At 36.9% G+C, this 21107-nt stretch overlaps 1 protein-coding gene across 11 annotated transcripts in view; it reads right to left on the bottom strand.

The window, feature by feature from the left end:
- OSBPL3 (oxysterol binding protein like 3) overlaps nucleotides 1-21107 on the bottom strand; it is an 87097-nt gene that overhangs the window by 23722 nt on the left and 42268 nt on the right. For 6 of the 11 annotated variants that reach the window (XM_042888823.1, XM_042888822.1, XM_042888829.1 and 3 more), the window contains 9 exons: nucleotides 11980-12099; nucleotides 11671-11724; nucleotides 11349-11462; nucleotides 10624-10794; nucleotides 6930-7056; nucleotides 6116-6219; nucleotides 5882-5974; nucleotides 5112-5268; nucleotides 2846-2976 (listed from right to left, as the gene is read on the bottom strand). In XM_042888823.1, the coding sequence (XP_042744757.1) occupies nucleotides 2846-2976; nucleotides 5112-5268; nucleotides 5882-5974; nucleotides 6116-6219; nucleotides 6930-7056; nucleotides 10624-10794; nucleotides 11349-11462; nucleotides 11671-11724; nucleotides 11980-12099 (1071 nt within the window). Of the gene's footprint in view, nucleotides 1-2845; nucleotides 2977-5111; nucleotides 5269-5881; nucleotides 5975-6115; nucleotides 6220-6929; nucleotides 7057-10623; nucleotides 10795-11348; nucleotides 11463-11670; nucleotides 11725-11979; nucleotides 12100-12873; nucleotides 12993-19217; nucleotides 19300-21107 lie in introns of those variants that run through there. The other 5 variants (XM_042888828.1, XM_042888830.1, XM_042888831.1 and 2 more) reach the window with 4 other exon arrangements.

Raw genomic sequence — 21107 nt, 5'->3', positions numbered from 1 at the left:
GATTTAATCCCAGCTCAGTCAACCTTTCTTCCTAGAAGAGATGTTCCAGCCCCAGCCCTTTGATCACCCATAAGGATTTCAAGTTTGATTTAACCACAGAGGGAAGCAAATATAGGAATAAGTAAGCATAAAACAGTAATTTTTTTTTGGTCTCATCTTCTTCAAGAGAATCAAGAAGCATACTTAAGTTTCTGGTGGGGCTATGTAGATTACTGTTTATCTCAACATGTTCTCCTTTAAAAACTGCTACAAAAGAGGTCTCTTTCACCTAAACATCTTCACATTTCTCCTGTCATACAGAAACACAGCAGTGAATCTTCTTGCTAAGATACATCTGAAATATGCTCCACCACAGAATATGAATGGTTTGATGTAGAGCTGAAGGAAAGGGGGGACTTTGGATAGGAATCTAAGGAATAAGTTTAGTGCTTCTTCATCCTGCAAAGTCCCAAATCTGTGCAAATCCTTAGATTGTTAGAAGTACCAAGAGCATGAAATGTATTTGGTCTCAGCTTTGTATCAAAGTAGAAGTGAGAATGAAGAAAAGATTTTCCTGTAACATTCTTTTCCTAGGATTTGTTCTTTACATACCAAATCTCTTCTATGGCAGTCTGCTTTAAGCTGTACTCTAAATTAATTAGATTTTTTTACTATTTTGAAATATTTCTTCTGGCAAAAGTAGACAGGATAATCTGTCCATTCCAAGTCATTCTCTACAGCTAGCAGAGTTGCAGAACTCTTTCTAACACTGAATCAAAAAACAGTTTACAGTGTGTGTCCTGACAGCCTTTTAATGGGAATATTTAGGAAAAAAAAAAAACCTTCTGTAGCAGAGACTCTGATAGACACAAAAATTAAAAGAAACAATCCAGCCATCAGGATGGAACAAAACTGAAGACTTACTGCCTACTTCTGCCATGTGAGTCAATACGAGAGCCTTGCAATTTATGCATTTACTTTGTCCAATTCTGATTTTGACAGTAGTTTTTGTTGGAAGTAGGAAAGACAGTAGGTCTGAAGTAATGGTGAATGGGAGAAAGAGTGTTCTCTGGCTTTACATTTGTGTGGTCTAGCTTCAACATATTAGCATTTAGCACTTGTCTCTCAAGTGGACAATCTTACACCTTATACCCACATCATCAAACTAATACAATAAAGAATTTATATATCCTTCCTGTATATCATGCTAAAATCACTTCCTTCTCTTGTGCTTTCTTCCATTCACTTTTTCTGTTCACTTTTGTCTATTTGCTGTGTGGAGGTCAAGAATAGCATGTTGATAAGGAAAAAGCAAAGGCAGAGATGCTTATTTTGAAAAATGTGTTTTATGCACTTCAACTTTGTTTTGATTTCTTCCCCTACCAGATCATTAAGAACCAAACAGCCTAACAGTTGATAGCTTTCAACCTGTATGAGTTTTGGTCCTTATGAACTGAATAAAAATTTTAATAAAAAACAAATACTGAAGTCATGATTACAAGACTCTCTTGAAAGGAACAGTCTTAGAGTTTATCATATCTGTGTTTCCAGAACACTTCAAAGGAAGCTCATTCTTTTCTCCTACAGGACTGTCTGCTGTGCATGGTGAGAAAGTTTCTGTTGGCATCACAGCTTTACAGAGCTAAAGGCTAAGAATAGCTTTCACATAGATGTTACTTCTGCTGGAACTGCCAGAGTTCAGAAATCGCATCTGGATGGGTTACAGAAGGGTTATTAAATAACAAATAAGAACAAAGAGCACGATTTTTAAAAGACAGAGGATGAACAGAATTTTATCACTTAAAAAAGAATCTAGGTTTAGCTGAGTGTTCACTCAGTTCACAAACCTTAGAACCGATTTTTTTAAATGTAAAATTTTAAGCAAATAACATTGGATAAAGTGAAGACACCCAATTAGATGTCCCAAGTGGAACAGCTGAAAGCCAAAAACAAATGAGTGAATGTAGTTTTATGCAACAAGCTCCACTGTTCTCCAAATTCTATGAAGACATCACAACATCTACACGTCTAGGGAAAGAAACATTTTAAACTAAAACGCTATAACCACACACAACTTTTGTAATACGAAGCAAGCTTTTATATTGAACTAATTTTAAGATCTATACCACATTTAACCAAAGTCACTCCTGCCTCTGATTAGCAATTTGAAACACAGCCTGAAATTTTAAGATCATGGTAATGACGGCCCTCATTGTTCTGAAATCAGGTTACTGTTGATGTACTGAAACTGTTTGAGACCAGTTCATGTTGAAAAAAGTGTACCAACCAAATTCAACCAACTTTTTAAAGAGCATAATCTTTTGTCATTTAGGATTTTGTTGCAACTAATCCATTGCTGCTTTCAGATGACTAACAGGTGAAGGTGGAAGCCAATATAAACAAGCTGTTCTTGAGTTTGTTTTTCAGTATTTTGGTGCAGAGCAGCAAAGCTCTGGTGCAATAGAAAGGACAGCCGAGTGCCTTCAGCTGCTCCTTTCTTTATTTTGTGCCAAGTTATAGCAAATGTTTGGTGCTGTTTAGGAAAAGCCACAGCATATCAGAATGGAATGATTGATCCAGACAAAGTAGACTCAGTCACAAAGCAACTCTCATACTTAGCATCAAGTAACACAGATTTATTTAGGGGCACAGTGTGATCTATCAAGTCTTCATGATTTCACAGTACCTTTACCATTTAGGAAAGACAGTCTTTGTAAAATACCATGTATAATCATGATTCATTATTCTTCAATATTGTAAATTTTAGCACAGAGCAGACACTAACAAAATGGAAATTAACTACTATAAAATTTAAAAGTAATAACTGATGATAATGAAGCTTGCTGAACTTCAGCATATCACTTACAGACGTTAAGGCATTCTTCAAGCCAACTATTTGTGCAGATGGAGATGATGATGCCTCATGCTCTAGCATCTGCTTCAGCTTTTCCCTCTCTGTAGATATGCTGCTGAAAGCTGACTTCAAGGTGAAGTACACTAGAACCATTTTGTAAAAAAAATGAGGTTAAAAGCAGCTACACATAACACAGCAGTTACGTCAAATTTCAATGAAACATCATTTACGGTGATAGAAACAAGAATCTAGTTTGAGAGATCCAGGATAGTATATTATTCAATATTATCAGATTTTATTTTTTTTAACCAGGAGAAATGTTTATGGTAAATGCTAACACGATGACTATATTAGCCACAGTCAAAACTGCTTTGATTAATTTGTGACAGATGGCAACAAAGCTAACTAACCACTTCTGCTCTTCATTTGCTTTTGTTTCCCAATTAGCTTGAATCTTCAGATGGTCATGATTCTACTCCACATTCCTTTATGAATTCCAGTGGGGGAGGGGAGAGAAGGAGAAAAATAAATCAATCAAGAAGGCAGCTATAACACATACAGTGTCACAGCTATAGAGTTAGTATTCTCACCACAAGTTAACAGTGGTGATTCATTTTGGGTACAACGACATTTCAGCTTGTTAGATGATTTATTGACTCAACAGCTGAGATCCTGAACGCAATGATGCTCCCACTTCTTTCTGAGTCCTTTTCACTAGCCCAAAGCAGGCAAATTAAATAATAGATCACACAAGGTTTTTTTTGAGACATCTTTTACATAGCCATGAGGAATAAAAATTTAATCTGGTAATGTTTATGTAGTATTTCAACATTCATCATTCTGCAGAACTAGCAGATTTTTGAGGGACTGTTCAAGTCTTACAATAAAATCACAAGAATAGGAAATGCAAAAATTTATCAGGGAATTTACCAGTGAAATGGAGATTAAAAAAAAAAACAAAAAACAAACCCTGAGTGTAGATGCATGGGAAGAGTAAAGAACAAGGCATGTTTTATATCTCCCAGGTTTAATCTGAATAATTATTACCTTATTGAGTATTTCACGTAAGATAACTTAATCTTAAAAAGAAAATAATCCTTAAGTGTATTTCATCATCAGAAACCATTATCAAAACTAATTTTCACAGTTTAATCTATGTGAAGAAATCTAACAACTTCCTTGGGGGTGAAGAGGAAGATGTGTCCATTACAATCTATTTTACATTAGCCTTTCACATGTAGGAGACATGACCAGAACCCTCAGTGACCTTACATCTCATTTAATAGCTGGTATACTAACATAAATTTTCAAGAACTTTTATAGAATAAAGTACTAACAATACATTTCAGCTGTATTAAATGTTAAAGAATAAGTTCTCTTTTTTTCCAGAAAGCTGGTGGTATAAAGTAGTTTTTGCATTCTTAATAAAACGTACTGTATTAAATAGCATGTAGTCCTTTGTCCCTTTAGTGCATAGTTCAATCTAACCAAAACTTGTGACACAGACATTTTAGTTAACATCATCTTGAACAGGAGAATTCAAGTGCTCCTGTAGATAGCAACTTTTCCAGCTGTGCTCCCACCCTTTTTTCTAGTTTCAGAAAACATGCATCAGTTTTGATTACAATTTACTTTATAAAGTTTACTGCTGAGATAGATATATTCTTTCCATAACAGAATCAAGATACACCAGCACCAGAGGGCAAAAACAATGAAAGAATGCATACTGGTAACATCAAACAACTCATCTTATACAAAAAGGAGCAACACCTATCCTTCCAAAAGTCTTTCAGACATAAATGCACTTAAACAATAGCAATGTTTCTGGTCTGAGGGTGACAGGGCTAAGTATTTCTATGAAGAATGACTTCAAGAGACAAAACATTTACAGTCAAGCTGCCCCTCCTGCAGCTTCACATGATTTTACTCTTATGTATTCACTAAAAATAGGTTACTACCATAGCAACCTTTCCATCACCAGCAAATGGTGAACTCTCAAATACTGTGAGCCAACGTTAGTATACAAACATACTTGTGCTCATCCACACTTGGGCAACAAACAGAATCTTGATCTAACATATTAAACAAAGGGAGGCCCTTCATAAAAAATAAAAATGGGACAAGTCATTTTGTTCAAAAGTCTCAAGACATCAACATTCACAGTTCCACAAGGGAATTAAAGGGAGGGCATTTTGTGCTTTTTCTAAATATTAAAAAGGACCTGTTTTCAGAAATCACATTGAGATGATATAAAATATGGAAAACAGACTTTATTTACCTTTATGTGCAATATGAAATAAGTCCTCCTGCATTTTAGTAAATTCTGATGATGTTTCAGAGCCATCAGAATAGTTTTTCTCTTCTACAAAATCTATTGTAGATAAGTTAGGATTGGAAGCATGCAGTCTCATAGGGGCAGAAAATACTGAAGGCACCTGTAAGGATAACAGTAAATTTGTGATTGTCTCTGTCTTGTTTATTAGACAAACTGTAAAGAATTTTATTTTTAATTGTTCATATCTGGGACACCAAAGCTAACTGAACTACCGTTAGCAAAAGGCTTGGAATAGATGAAAACACTGACAAAATTTTGCCCAAGATTTCATAGTTGGAGATTTGACAAAACTCCAAGAAAGAAGTCCATTGAGAGTTGTAACATACCCAATAGTATTTTTTTTCCTCTGCTTATAAGTATCTAATAAAAAGCACACTGGATGCAAATACAAGAAAAACTACCTGGAGAATTTGCAAAAATAGGTACTGCTAAAAAGAGAAAAAATAGCAGATACACCTCCCATACCCCCAATTGGAGACAAACTGGAAAAAATGAGTGAAAACCAGGTTTATCTCCTGAACAAATTAGTATAGATCCTACTGCAGATTTTAACAAGGACATGTTAGCGTTTTGTACATTATACCACTGCGTAAAATGAGTCAGAGTCAAACAGTACTTCAAAAGGATTCTTATTTCCTAAACTGGTTATGCCAAGAAATTATCAATAAGTAAGAATTGAAGAAAAGATGGGCTACTGAAAGGACTGAAGTCACCTGTAATGTTCCCTTAGCTTCTTTCCCAACAACTCTAGATCGCCACCTCCTATGCGTTCTCTTTTCCTTCTTTGGGCTTTCAAAAGGTCCAACCTTTTAATAACAAGCAAGACAAAATATGGATTGTCATAAAAGTAGCAAAGTTAAGAGTAAATAATTTGATCATTTAGAATTTGGGATTGCTTTTTGGAATAGCAAGGGAAAAGAGGTTTTTTTGTTTTTTAAACAACAAACCTGCATAGCATTTATAGCAGGCGCTGAATAGGTCCTGTGAAGGACATCCATGCTCTGTAACAGCTGGTTCATTTCCAGTAAATATGCATGACAAGTGGAGAGATCTGTTTTGAACAGAAGAATATTTTCAGTTGCTCTGAAGTAACAAATATAATGGAAGTTTTTTGTTTATAGGCTAGCTTTATTTTCATTGTTGCTGGCTTAAGTTATTATTTGACAAAAAAACAGAATATTAGACAACTGGGTAAAACAGCTTGCATCCTTCTGTCTTCATAATATTAAAATGCCTCTATAGAGCCTGTATTGTGACATACGGTGTTTTGTCATAGTTGGTTGTAGAAATACAAGATAAAATGAGTTACTGCCATATAGGACTAGTCACCCAAACTAGTGACCGTGGAGATGGTAAAAATGCCATAGACTTTGAGACTGAACAGTTCACGCAGAGCTAGAGATGAAACACCTCCTAGTAGGTAAAAAACATGCATCATGCAGACACTTTTACCAACATACAAGAGATCTTTATTATTTCAGGAAAGCATGAGCAGAAGGTGATTTGGAACCCAGTTTAAGACACTTCAAGTTTTACCAACAAGTGTAACGGTCGTAAAAGAAAGTACATTGGAATACATAGGTTCCTTTAAGAGATCCTCCAAACTGGTACCCTCTTCATTCACTAGCTCTCTTGAAAACAAGCAAGCAGGCAGGAAATCAACAACTACCTGTAATGACTACTTATGCTATTGTAGTGTCATTGTCAAGAATTAGTAAAGGAAATATCAGTTTATTTTCTTCTTCCTTCAAATATTATTACCTCTTGAGCATTTTTCCATGTCTTCAGAAGACTGCAGCCAAGATGGAATCCTGGACTCATTACTCGAAAAGGAGAATGACAAGTTACCACCAGCTGACAGCGAGTTTTGTTTGGTCAAGCTTCCTGCCTGTTACAGAGAAAAACAAGAAAATAAACAAATAATGTTATAAACTCGTAAGGACAGATTTTGACAAGCCACAATTGAGGTCCACAATCAGTGACAAGGACTGAAGGCATCAGCAGCACGGCGGTAAAAAAGCATACGAACTGGATTATGCATTATAGTCATCGAGTGCACTGTTAGGACATAACATACAAAAGCAGATACAAAAGGCATAATAAAATTTTGCTGAAAACTGAAATTTGAAGAAAGGTAAAACTCTGCATCAATTAAATCAATTTAATACATTTAAAGTGCCACATGAGGCACAGAACCAAAACAGCACATTCTCTTCCTTTTATATGATTCCTGAAGAAGCCCAAAGGTAACTGAGATGTAACATGCATATGGTTGTTTAGAGCTTAGAGTTGTTTTTCAATGAAGAAAGCATGATCCTAGATGCTTTCTAAAAATTTTACTCTAAGTCATATAACTTTAGTATGGATTTAGCTTGATAGACCTTAATACACGTATGACCTCCATCTTACTTTGGTAAAGACTATCACTTTGCAATGTCTCAGTAATCCTTTTCAAACTTTCAGGAGTGCTCACTATCACATGCTACAAGAAATGCTGAAAGTGATGAGTAAGAGTTAATTGAGCAGCACAGTGAAATAGTTCCCAGTGGAAAGAAATTTCCACTCAATACTGGTTATGCCAGTGCACAGTGGCTTATAAAGCTGTTTTCTTTCTAATGTAACAACAAGTAGTACCCATACAAACGTGTAACTATTTTTTAGACTTTATTAAATCTTTTGCCTTTTACTAATATATACATCAGGAAGTTGCATAAAGCAATTAATACTTTGTCAATATTTTATTTAAAATTTCACCTTATCTGCCATTACATGGCCACTTCACTGATGATAAGAAGAGCTAAGTTGTCTGGCTCTTCTCTAAAACACAGATTTTACAAAATGTGCCCATCTTTTACCAAGACTTAGGAGTACTTGTTTTAAAATTATTCCTATGAAACATCATATCTCTCTCATTCTATCGCTGTTCTCATAGTTAGCCTTCTAAAGTTTATAATTCATGCTTCAGTTTGAGTTGCAAAATACTGTGTCGGTGATGTCATTCATCAATTTATGTATCATGTAATAGCAGGAAGAATTAATAAACATAATAGTTTTTAAATTAACCTATGCAGCTCAGCTGTTTTATTCCTACATAAAACAGTATGAGTTGCAGTCATCTACATACATAAACACAAATGATTCCAGTACCTTTCAAAGCTGAAGTGCACTGAACTTAAAGATAAGGAATGTGTTGACGCTGGGAGAAAAATCCCACGTTTATCTAATGCAAAATAACCAATTATCTTCCAGAACATATATACGTGAAGGGCATAATTAAGAGCAAAGAAACAAGACGACATTGCTAAGAAACAGTCAAGAGAGTTTGTGAAGCTCCAGTTAGCATAATTTTGATTGTAATCAGTATGGTTGAACATTAGAATCCAAGAATTTCACATAAATATACATAGATACATACATTCATTCCCTAAGAGCTATTTAAAAAGTGTGAAAATTGACCAGGTGTCTCTAAAGGCAAACAGAATGCAATGCAAAGTTCACTAGTTATGTTTTTCCCAAAATATTTATCCACTGGATTGATATCAATGAACATTAGCCTAGGGCTGGTGTAAATTGGCAAACCTCCATTTAGCTTCAGCAGAGCTAAGGTGATTAACTGCAGCTTAAGAACTATCCCCTTCTATTTTTCACATGAAAATAAGCAGGGCTTCTTTGCAGTGCAAATCTGGATTAATAAATTAAAAGTGAATTAGAGTCTCTCACGCTAAAGAAGAAATAGTTAATAACCTGACAGCAAGCACAGATTTTACATATGCTGGTCACGTAGATCCTTTTTATATATTTTCTATTATTCTTTGAGAGCAAAGGCATAGAGATAAATGGACATTGTTATGTTCTATTTTTGCCCTCAACATCGTACTCCCCTTCTATCCAAGTTGTCTTCTGGGAGAAAAGAACTCAAGTGCCCCAGAAGGTTTTCCATTTCCTCGCAGACTGGCTGTCAGAGTCACAGAGGTGCTGGCTGCACAAAGCCACACACACTGCTCTTTGCTGAACACTGCTGTTACCAGAGGGCAAGTCTGCTCTTTCAGTTGCCATTGTGCACAGATCCCCTCCCTCTCAGCCAATAGCAATAAGCAGTTCTGGCACATGTTTGTGCTTGGTGAAAAAAAAAAAAAAAAATTGTCATTCAGCTACAGCATTGTCCTGCCACAGTAGCAAATATTCTCTCATATCAGGACCTTTTAGACAGACCCTAAGCTCCACACAGCTACAGTCAAACTTCAGAATGACATTGTTCCAAATGATACTATAGCTATTCAACCCCCATTGTAATGCAGCACAGATTTAGTCTTACGCAGCTATTATACTTTTATCAAGCCAGAGACGCACACGTGGATAAATAAGAGATGCTGTCTCATCTTTAACAGTCTTTCAGGGTCAGAAGGGGAAGTATAAACACTGCACATTTATTTCCTACATTTTTTTTTCCTCCTGTTAGTAGCAGAGGATGCACTGTGCTGTGCATCTTTGAAAGCAAAAAAGATGTGTGAGAAAAAATACTGGATAAGTTGACAAAGCACTCCTAAACATCCACCTAAAATTTGACAGATGGAGACTCCTCAGTACACAATGATAAATGTGCTGCTGACTGCTCAGGAGGAGTTCCATCAAATCAGTAAAAAGAAAATCCTCAAACTACAGGTAGTGTGAAATGAACCTGCTCAGACTGTACAGCAATATAGCCAGGAAAAAGAATACCTTAGGCAGTAGGATAACAAAGAAGTGACTGCTGCATAAGATATATTTGTGGAGTTGACAGAAAACAGTTACAGTAAGTACAGCACAATATTGCTTAAAAAAAATATATTTTCTCAAAAGAGGTCTGGTTCTACACTACAGCAGAAGCATTTCTTTTGTGAACATCAGCCAGTCAATATGCAAAGTGCTGGAGACAGACTGTGTTCAGGTGCTGAATAAAATCACTGCTTTGTGAGGCTACCTCACAAGATGTAAATAGTACTCTTAGGTTACAGCTGTTCAGTAATCCCTATCTACTAGTTAACCACAGTCAGATGTATTACTGTATAAGGGAGAGGTTTTATTAGCTAAAGCAAGAATGGAAATCTGAGAAGAGGAAACGTATATAGATATAACTGAGTGCTCTTCTGTGACTCACATTAACATTCACCAGCACGTATCAGACAAATAATAGTATACAGTCAAAAATCATGAGGATTCCAACTTAATATCCAGTTTTAAAAGTCATTGTGAAAATATAATTTACTTCATTAAAACACTGGTACAACATTAAAAAAATTTACCAGCATCACAGAGAAAAGTACTTGCTGGAGTAAATTTATAGATAATAATATTTTGCTCTTTATAGACCACAAATTAAACCCATACACATTTTCATTATGCTCTTTACTTCAAAACAAATCAGGCTAATTTAATCACTGATAAAAGCTCATTGTTTGTAAATCATCACTATTACCTTTCTACTTGGAGTCAAATCACACAGACCAGGGCCAGAATCCACAGTAGTAGATACTGGGAAGAAAAGATTATTGACGTCATGAGGAAACATGGAGATTTCATTCTGACGATACATCCTGTGATGACGAAGCTTTGCCACCCACTCATCAAACAGCTCCTGAGATTTCACCTATGCAAAATTTCAGATGTTATAACACCCACATTCAAAATTGTTAGCAAAGAAACTAAGATATCTTGTACTCATCAGATAGCTAGCCTGGTTGACTTCTATTGGCAAAATACCAGGAAAGTTTTTCTAAAAGTTTTTCTCCTATTAGAAGATACTACGCATGAGCTTAAGCATGACAAAATTAGTCACAGGATAAAATAAAAACAAAAAAGAAACTTCAGTTATCAGAGCTATGATTGCAATGCAAAACCCACTGCTTAGCAATTTCTAGAGAGAAAAAAAAGCAAACAAAATTTGTCACTTCTTAGCTGCAAGTTTTGAGGTTTCATCAAGGTTCAACTACCACCAAATGTAGTGGGGTACTGAGTCTGGAACAGCAAAGCTTCTCATGTTATGAAATGTAAAACTAGTCCATTGAGACTAAAAGTTAAGCTATAAGTGAAATTAATAGATCTCCTGCTGTTAAAAATAGACGCGATCTTCACCACACAGACTTCATGTTGTTATACTCCTACAGTACGGGGAGCAAATTTTGAACAATGTTAAAGACTTACCTTCAGATGATATATCTGCTCTTCCGTATCTAAGTCTATACATTTTGTTGATTTCTTTACAGACATGACAGAAAGTCCAACATCAATACAGCCATGAAGTTTCCCTCTCTCTATCTGCAGAAAATAGAAAAGAATACAATAACCCTAGAATACTTCAAGATGGACATTACCTGCTTTGATCATCCTTCTTCTGCATTCAACCTGCTGTTAAGAGCTGCTGAAACTCTACTTCTCTTTACTAGCAATATGAAATTATTATTTCAGATAAAATAAAATACTGTTGTTACCTTATACTGGCTTTAAAGGGTTTTAAATCACTTACATCAGCTTGGCATTTAGAATACTTCAAAATCCCTCTGTCCAAAAAGAAGTATCTCTGCAAAAAAGAAGAGAATTAAAAGAAAAGTCACATGAACAGCCAGAAAAACAAACAACCAAAGCAAACAAAACCAAAAAAATACCACTGAAACACGCCCGCACATTTATTCAGAGAACATCTTTCCCTGTCCTTAGTTGTTGTTTTTTTTTTCTTTTTTTTTTTTTTCCTTCTTTTCTTTTTCCCCAGTAACAACACATTCAGTATGTCACATTTACATGGCACCAGGCTTTCATACAGATGTTCCTTTATTACCTTGTGCCAGCCCTTCAAAGGCCATTTTCTTTTTTTCAGCAAGCAGCCTTCCTGTTTCTGTGGTTCCTGGGTACAATTCATTGCTCCCCGGAGTCCTTCTACAATTTCCCAGCTGTCCTGCTTAAACAGAAAATACAAATCTAGATCTTGTTTCTTCCAACTAACAGAACTGCTAAGACAGATCCAAGATGAGTAAAAAGTCAAACTACAGGGTTTCCATCATTAATAACTTCCTCAGCACCTCATTACCTGGATGTCTATAGTAATAAAGGTAAGAAACTGTAAATATAACAATGCAATAGTAAAATAAACATGTGATGATAAAATAGAAAAGGCTTATTTAATAAGTCATCTACTATCAACATTTTTCTATTAGATAAGCAATTAAAAGACTGAAAAATCCTGAATAAAAGTTACACTGTGAAGAAGCACACATAGCATCAATGACCTGGATGAAAGGATAGAGAGCACCCTCAGCAAGTTTGCCAATGATGCAAAGGCAGAAGTGGCTGACACACCAGAAAGCTGTGCTGTCATTCAGCAAGGCCTGGACGGGTTGGAGAGTTGGATGGAGAGGAGACTTATGAGGTTCAAAAAGGGCAAATATGGAGTCCTACACTGAGGAGGAATAATTGCAGGCATCAGTACAGGTTTAAAGGCTGATTTGCTAGAAAGGAGCTCCGTGGAGAAGAATCTGGGTGTTCTGATGGCACAGGTTGACCAAGAACCAGCAGCATGCTCCTGTGAGCAGTACAGTTGATACAACAAAAGGAAGAGAACCTCCAGAAGGATCTGAACAGGCTTGAAAAGTAGGTCCATGTGAACTTAACAGGTTTCACAAGGCCAAGAGAAAGGGTTGTGCTCAGGCCAGGGCTATCCCAGACACATACAGACCTGGAGAAGAATTCATTGAGAGGAATCCCGCAGAGAAAGACTTGGAGGTTCTGGAACAAAAAGCTGGACATGACACAGCAGCGTGCTCTTGTAGACAGGAAGACCAACTGTATTCTGTGCTGCATCAAAAGGGTTAGGGTTAGTGGAGAGAGGGAATTGATTGTTCCAATCTGCTCTGCCCTTGCAAGGTCCTGTCTAGAGTACTGTGCGCAGGCCTAGGGTCCCCAGCACAGGAAATAAGGGGAGCTGCTGCAGTGGGTTCAGAGGAAGATGATAAAAGAGCCAGGCTGGGTGGGGCCCTGGACAGTCTGATTTAGTGGGTGGCAACCCTACCCACAGGCAGGGGGGGTTGGAAGTAGGTGATCTTTAAGGTTCCCTCCAACGTAAGTCATCCTATGATTTACTGACTCAAAAACTTTAAAACAAAAATTAACAAAGGCATTAGATGTGCTCCCATCTCCAGGATCATTCAAATTCAGCCAAAAAAACAAACAAACAAAAAACAACAGAAGTTACATCAGGTTATGTATGCCTATTACCAGAGTAAAAAGACAAAATGGCAAATCATCTTCAAAAAGACATACATTAAACAGCTTAATCAACACAACCTCTTATTCCAAGATGTAACTGGCAGCACTCCACTATTTTGCTATTATCTTCCTTGCACTGCATTTTATGGAACAAACTACAAAGCTGGTCAGCTTCTCTGACTTGTGTTCACTCTGCCAATCCTACAGAAAAAAATGCAAGCATCAGAAATGGGGTTGACCAGCTCTCATCATTCAACACTCTACAGATCACATAGTTATCACAGAACCACAGAATCACCAAGGTTGGAAAAGACATCCAAGATCATCCAAGATCAACTGTTCACCTACCATCAATATCTCCCACTAAATGATGTCCCCCAGTACAACATATAAACACCTCTGGGGTTGGTGACTCTACCACCTCACTGGGCAGCTTGCTCCAGCATCTGACCACTCCTTCAGAGAAATAGTATTGCTAACAACCAATCCAAATCTCCCCAGCACAACTTGAGACCATTTCCTCTAGTCCTACCACTAGTTACACAGGAGAAGCAGCTGATTCCCATCTCATCACAACCTCCCTTTTGGTAGCTGTAGAGAGCAAGAAGATCTCCCCAAGCCCCGTCTTCTCCAGATCTGCCACCTGAAGGTAAGTCAAAACTGCAGTCACGCTAAATGAAGTTATTATAGCATGCATTTTATGCTTCTTTAATTCCTCCAATCTAGAATATTTTGACAGCTACTTAAATATCATGATTTCATGTCTACTATATATAGAAATATAAATTTCTATATAGAATTACTATTTTTCCTAGGAAAACAAGAAGTTATGCTCCATATTCTTTATTCATTTTTGTCTATTTGGGATTCACATAGGAGTCTGAATAATCATGGATTCTCCCCTGCTTAGGGATGAATTATTCTCATCAGGTCAGGGAAGAGAGAAGCTACTCAGACACAAGGAGTTAATGTGCTGAAGGCAGGCAGAAGGCTCCCTGGGTTGTTGCCAGCTTATCAGCTCATCACGAACCACAGCAGTGCACGCTCTGCTGCAAGACACCAGGGTGAGCCTTTTGTGGGGTGAAGCCATCAGAGAATGAAGCAGAGCCAGCTTGTGCCCCTGTAGTGACAGTTAGCTGCAGCTTGCTAGCTGCAGCTTGACAGCTATTGAAGTACAAAGGCAGTTATAAGCTTCCGCAATTAAGGTGTTTTTTTTTCTTTTTTGACAGAGCCTTTCAACCTCGAAAGCAAAAAAGAAATGATATTCCACCAACTCTTTTACCATAAATGGAAATGCTTGGCCACCAAATGCTTTCTACAGTGAGTTTGGAATTCTTTTTCTAGTTGAAGATTATTTAATTAACACTTTTATAATTACTAGCATTAGGAGTCTATGATGCCTGAGCAGCCCCTTAAAATATCAAGTACAGTGTAATGCTACAATTTATATTAAGTCAGTAACTACTGAACTTACTGCTACTCCCTATCCACAGGTGGATAAAATCACCCCTCCTTGGGAAATATGTTCTGTAAATGAACCAATAAAAAACTAATACTGACATGACTTTTCAAACTGGGGACTTGAAAAGAGGTAAACATCAAAAAGTAATGAAACTTGATGGAACAAGTGAAAGATGATTCTAATTAAGAACTAACAGGAACATTTTGAACATTAAGAATAACGTCATGTTCACGGCTGTTTTTTTCCTTCTTGAAATTAGCCAGAAGAGTTTAAAAATTGTATTACACGATTACCAAGCAAGTTATTTCCACTGCCTTATTCAAAATATATTACACTGCAGTATACAAACAATTTTTTCCATTGAAAACCAACTTGATAGCAGTCAAGGCTAGCAAGCAGTATGACCTTTTCAGTATTCTTATTGTTCTGCCTAATGAATCACATTTCTTGAACTTTGGATCCAGTTCTCAAAGTCTTTGCTTAAGATTAAACACAGCATATTGTTAACAGAGCAGTCTACTTGTAGGAGACAAGAACAAATTTGAGCACAGTCAAAAAAGCAAGAATCCAGATTCACTTTTTTAATAGGGATAAATTTGGGAAAAAAAAGAGACTGCTGAAATTAGATCCATTCTACATTGGGCATATGAGGTAAAGACAAAGCAGCTGAGAAATAGTAGAGCTGTAGTACTCCCACCTGGAATACACGCTGTGTCAATAGTTTGGGTAAAACTTTTAAATATAGAGCATATTCCTGGCTTGTATTTCAAATAAGGTTTACTTTGGGCAGCTTCTGCAATCCAGGCATAAGAGGTTTCCCCTGTTCCTGAACAAAATCCGCATTTCTCACTGTTTCTACTAGTCAGCAAGCTGGTCAAAAAGCGCCTTTACAATGAAAAAGTGTGAAAACAGAAAGAAAAGCAGAAGTAGGAGCACCCTTTGACTAGGACCAACAGCTGGCCAAATCTCAGGTGATGGCAAGGCTCCTACTCACATTTCTGTTAATCTGCGAACCTCACAATTCAATTGCAAACTTTACATTAAAAGTTCATAAAATGAACTGGATATAGGTTCAGAACTTTTAAAAGCACAGGACTATTTAATCAACTTTATTAACCAAGGAAATGCAATGAATATTTCAGAGAACAGCTTGGAAAACCACTGGATAACTACTAGACTCAACACTGCAATTACAGCAAGCATTTGGTTCTGTTGGCACCTTCTGGCTAGAACCTTTCCCATCTGAGCCTCTAACTCCCACAGTTTCCAAAACATTGCACTGTGACTTTTTTTTTTTTTTTTTTTTAAAGATCTGTTCAGATTTTAAACGCTACCAGGATTTTCATCAGTATTTAATTCTTCAAGATATCTGACACCACATTTAATGAGTAAAAAGCATCAGCTGCTGCAGAAGCAAAAAAAAAAAAAAAACAAAACCCAAACAACTGCTTACTCTAAAATGAAGACAAATTAACCAAACTGGTTGGTTATTATCTGTTCTCATCTGTCTGAAATATCTGAGGAGCAAATTGGAAATACAGGATTTCCTGAAAGGTACTGGAATCATTCAGATTATGGTTTATTTTATTGATTCTTATCACAAATAGAGAACTGGAAAAGATACCCCAAAACCATCATGCTAAATTGAGGGCAAATACCCACAAAACGTTACTGCTTTGCAACACCCACCTCCTCCTGAAATGAAAAAACAAAAACAAAACAACAGCTGAATTGCATTAACAATGCCCAGTTCCAGACTAGTAATGTTTAAAGATTACAACCCTACCAAAGATTTTGCATTATTATGGACCAGTATGTGCACAAAATGATCAACTCTGCATTTGCCGCCTGATGCAGACACTTCACTCAAGGTTGTGGGAGGAAGCACTATTGTTACATATCACAGGTTCAAAGATGCTCATTTTAGATCAGCAGAGGAATTCACACTATAGTTGAAGGGTTCCTATGGATAAGGAAAAAAAAAAAAACCAACACGCATACACTTCAGTCTCTAGAGATAAGTCTGCTATTAGGTAACTGCAGTCATTTTCTATATTTAATAAAAACCTTCTTGTTTTCTGCAATATTGCATACATACAGCTCCTCAAGGTGAATTATTTCAGGAGAAAGAATGAAGTAACAAATTTGAACGGCTCTCAGACTGATGCTTGCACTTACTGCTTCCCAAATGAAAGAGATGACAGTGCCAGACTCTCTTCCAGTATAAAATGCAGTCAGTTGTACCGAATATTTTAAAGTGCCAAAAATAGAAGCTTGCTTTGTGGAGGATAAGAGCTGGCATCAGCTGCAACTAAAGCATTTGTTACGGTTCATAAAATTGGCAGAAATTATTCAATTTTCTTTTTTAGAACATGGAGTATTTTTAAGCAGCTCTCCTCTCATAAGGCTTTTCCCTACTGTATTTATTTTAAAAGTTCATTAGCATATTAGACTTAGAAATTATTATCACAACATATCTTTTTTTGCACGTAGGTCAGTTCAAATGTAATGACCAATACCAGTTTTCCTTGTTCACAAAACAGTCTGAGCTGCAACTTTGTAGAAGACAGGCCCTCCTGTGACTGACAGAGAAAGGCAGAGAGATAGGACGTGGCAGCAGCCTCTAACCTATTATGAGGCTTCAAGGTGAGGTGCACAGAGTGGAACAGCGTTAACTGTTAGCATCTTCAGTTCACGCTGCAAATGCATTGCATCTGACAGAAAAGGGACACCAAGCAAAAGGCAGGAGCAGGCCTCTCAAAGTCCTGCAGGTCTGTTTCAATCAACACACTGCAGCCACAGTATCACAGGTCTCCATTTATGCTCCACAATGCTGACGCATGTCGCTCTGTGAGGAGCAACAACTACATTTTAGCAACCACTGGGACCCCAGGGACAGCCTTACACATCCGTGGTTTCACATCCCAATCTCACATTGCTTACTGCTCGATGCCAGTGTACTTTCAATGGGCTTTAGGACTAGGGGAAGCTTAGATCCCACTACTATGGCAAAAAAAAAAAAAAAAAAAAAAAAGGAGCCCTCCTGATTTTCCAGGGTTCACTTTCACTTAACTAGATTAAAAGAACTACCATGTCCACGTCAAATCAGCAGCACAGAAAAAAGCACCCAGGCAGATCTGTCATTAACTTGCAAGTAATGAGCCTAGCTTTGACGGTGCTTGAAAGGAACACAGAGGTTTAACAAAGCCTTCCATCAAACTGGTAGATAAAGGAAAGAAAATGAAAATCAACTATTCACTCCACATTCCACAGAGCACATGGCAAAATTACTTAAACTTTCAAAACACTGTTAATACAGGAGTTAACAGTATCATACTGATCTTCTAATAGGGCTTTGGAAAAAAAAAAAAAAAAAGCCTATATGTTGTACGTGTGATACTTCTTATATTTCATACAGGAGATACTTTAGAAGTTCTATAGAACTTCAGATTGCTGCTGTTTTCTACACAGTACACCTCTGCTTCTATTTAAACTAACATGCAGAGGAGAAGCACAAGTAACTCTAGTTGGCAACCTTATTCATCCCAGTCTTGTTAAGCACCTGGTTGACAACACCTACTAGGAGGTGGACATTATGGACAGTCGACAAAGCTCCAACTTGTACTAGTACAAGAAGCTGAAAAGAAAAAGGAGCAATTAATGATAAAAACAATAGTATTCAATGAAACGTGACAAGAACTCCTCTGCGAGAAAGGAGAGAAGAAACTGAAAACAACTGAACTCTACATTGTCATGGAAAGATTCTGGCAATTCTATGTTATTATATTACAATCTACACTAGTAAAGAGAAGGTCTCTTTAAGAAGGTGCAGGTCTTAATAAATTGCAAGACTAGAGACTCTCTCAAAGCACTAGTGAGTCCAGGCTAGTAAGTACTGCAGTAGATTGACTTTGTTAGACCTAAAAGACCATCTTTCTGCATGCAGCAGAGATTAACAATCATCAAAACTTTCACTGAAACCTTCTATCAAAGCAAATTATAATTAACAAATGAATTTTAAAATCATACGGGAAAAAAGACCCACATAAGTTATTTTCAAGTAAACATCCAGAGCGCGTACTGCACAGGTTATTTAAATCTTTGCTTTCCTCAGCAAAGCAGTTTGTTCTGTAAGCTGCATGACTACTTCAATGTAAAAAAAAAAAAAAAAAAAAAAAAAAAAAATTAACATGAAAAATATAAAAAAACATCAGGCAATAAAATAAAGAACAACAGTACACTGCTACACACATAAGCCTGTGTAGAGAAACACAAGGGGAGATAACCAGTACCAAATTACCCAAAAAAGGATGATAGCCACAATCCAGTTAAAGAAAGAAAGGTTTGCTTACCCATCCCAAGGATCAGGGCTCACTGAATTCTCCACAAGGAGGGATCTCCTGGAAGAGATCCCTGCCTTATGGCAACCAGCCCTTACATGAGGCTTAAGGAGGGGTGGAGCCAGGTTCCAGGCCTTCTGGTTGCACAGATGAACTGCTTTCACCTGTGCTCCCAGGGCTGGCTGTGTCCTTTCACCAGGTGCTCAATCACTATTTCAGGCTGTGATTTAACAATTCCCATACAACACTGACAATCCTGAAAAAAACTGTAATGTAGATTTGTTTGTTTGTTTTAGCATTGTAGACTATTTTAAGACCTCACGATCACTTCAGCAGATGCAAACAAAGCTATAGGATGAGGTTGGAAGTTATTATATTTAATAAGAGGTAGATAAGTATTAAAGAATTCCATACAAACAAAGAAGTCTCTATTTAAAAAGAGAAATCATAAAGACACTAAAAATTTCATGTGCTCCAACTCATGCAAGCTGGCTTATCATTAATACTTCCTGAAAACATAGACAAGTCATTGGACTCGTTTAGGTTGCCTAGATGCAAAAGAATCCAGTTACTTACTTGGTACTGCAGTGACTGACCATAAAAATTGTAATACTGAAACTTTAATCAAAGTGGAGATATTTATCACCATGCCTGGTATGAAGAAAGATGAACTGTACTGCCTTCAAAATAGACTGGGAAACAACCTACTTTACACCTTCATTCAGCTTGACCTGATAGGTGCATGAAGCAACTTAGCCATCTGCCTGACAAGGAGCACAGATGCACCTGGAATACAAATAAAACAGTAAATTCTATCTGCCACACCTGTCAGGCATACCTTGCATTTTTGTACAGATGATAAAGGTTCAAAACACTGGGGACAGACAAGATGATAATAAGCCTTACTGATTTATTCCTTTCCTCCAAAGGGTACAGGTGAGAACAAAATGGGTAAGAAATGGGATCCACCAACAATAGTATCAAAAGCCTCAGCTTTTCTACAGATTCTAACATGTTAAATGGCAGTAAGTGATTTTCTTGTATAAATTGCTCCTGCATAAGTACAGTGATTGTACTGGCTTTGTAATGCACCAAGGGATTTAGACACGCTCATATAAATCTTACTATTTAAATACTATGTGATAGCACATGATTGACTGGAGCTGTTGGAACAGACAATACCAAATGTTTTAAATTATGCCTTTAAAGGTAATCTCATACTGAGGATATAAAAAAAATAATGTTGAAGGAAAAAGTGTCATGAAAGCAAGGATTTACTTGCTTAGTGTATGAGAAGAGCACAGCAATTCTTACAAGCACAGCACTTTAAAATGCAAGAATTGCAGACTGTAGGTGTAGGGTCAGAAGGCCCAGAAAAGCAGGTGCTCTTTCAACATGCAGCTGCATTCTCCAAAGCTGTAAGGGGATTTGGATGCTCAATTCCAATTAACATTTCAACCTGAAGCAGCTCCAAGAGCTCCACTATAGTAGCATCTGTACAAATAAAAGTTTATGTACATTGGGTGTATTGCTCATCATTTTGCAAGCATGGTTTGAGTGTATTTAAGCTTGATTTTCAGCAGTGCTACAGGTCAATAATTCTTGCCCACATGCAAAAGCTGCTGTCTTCAGCAGTCTCACTTATCAAGTACAAATGCTTACAATCAGCTTTTCACTATAAGGTTGAAAGAATAGCATAAATGATCACTTTTGCAGAAGACAATGTATGGCTTCATTTTTCATACAGAATCAGGCATCTAGATGCATTATGTTATACAAATATGTATTTTCTTAACTACGTTTCTACTACAACAACCAGCATACAGGCACTCACATGAACATTTTCAATGTCAAGTTTTGGAAAAATGCATTCTCTTTCATGCAAACCTTTCCCTGAAAACT

This window comes from Lagopus leucura, unplaced genomic scaffold (genome assembly GCF_019238085.1).
Source record: "Lagopus leucura isolate 7727_CA_CO unplaced genomic scaffold, USGS_WTPT01 Super-Scaffold_100157, whole genome shotgun sequence".
NCBI lineage: Eukaryota > Metazoa > Chordata > Aves > Galliformes > Phasianidae > Lagopus > Lagopus leucura.
This window is presented reverse-complemented; position numbering and strand designations above follow the sequence as displayed.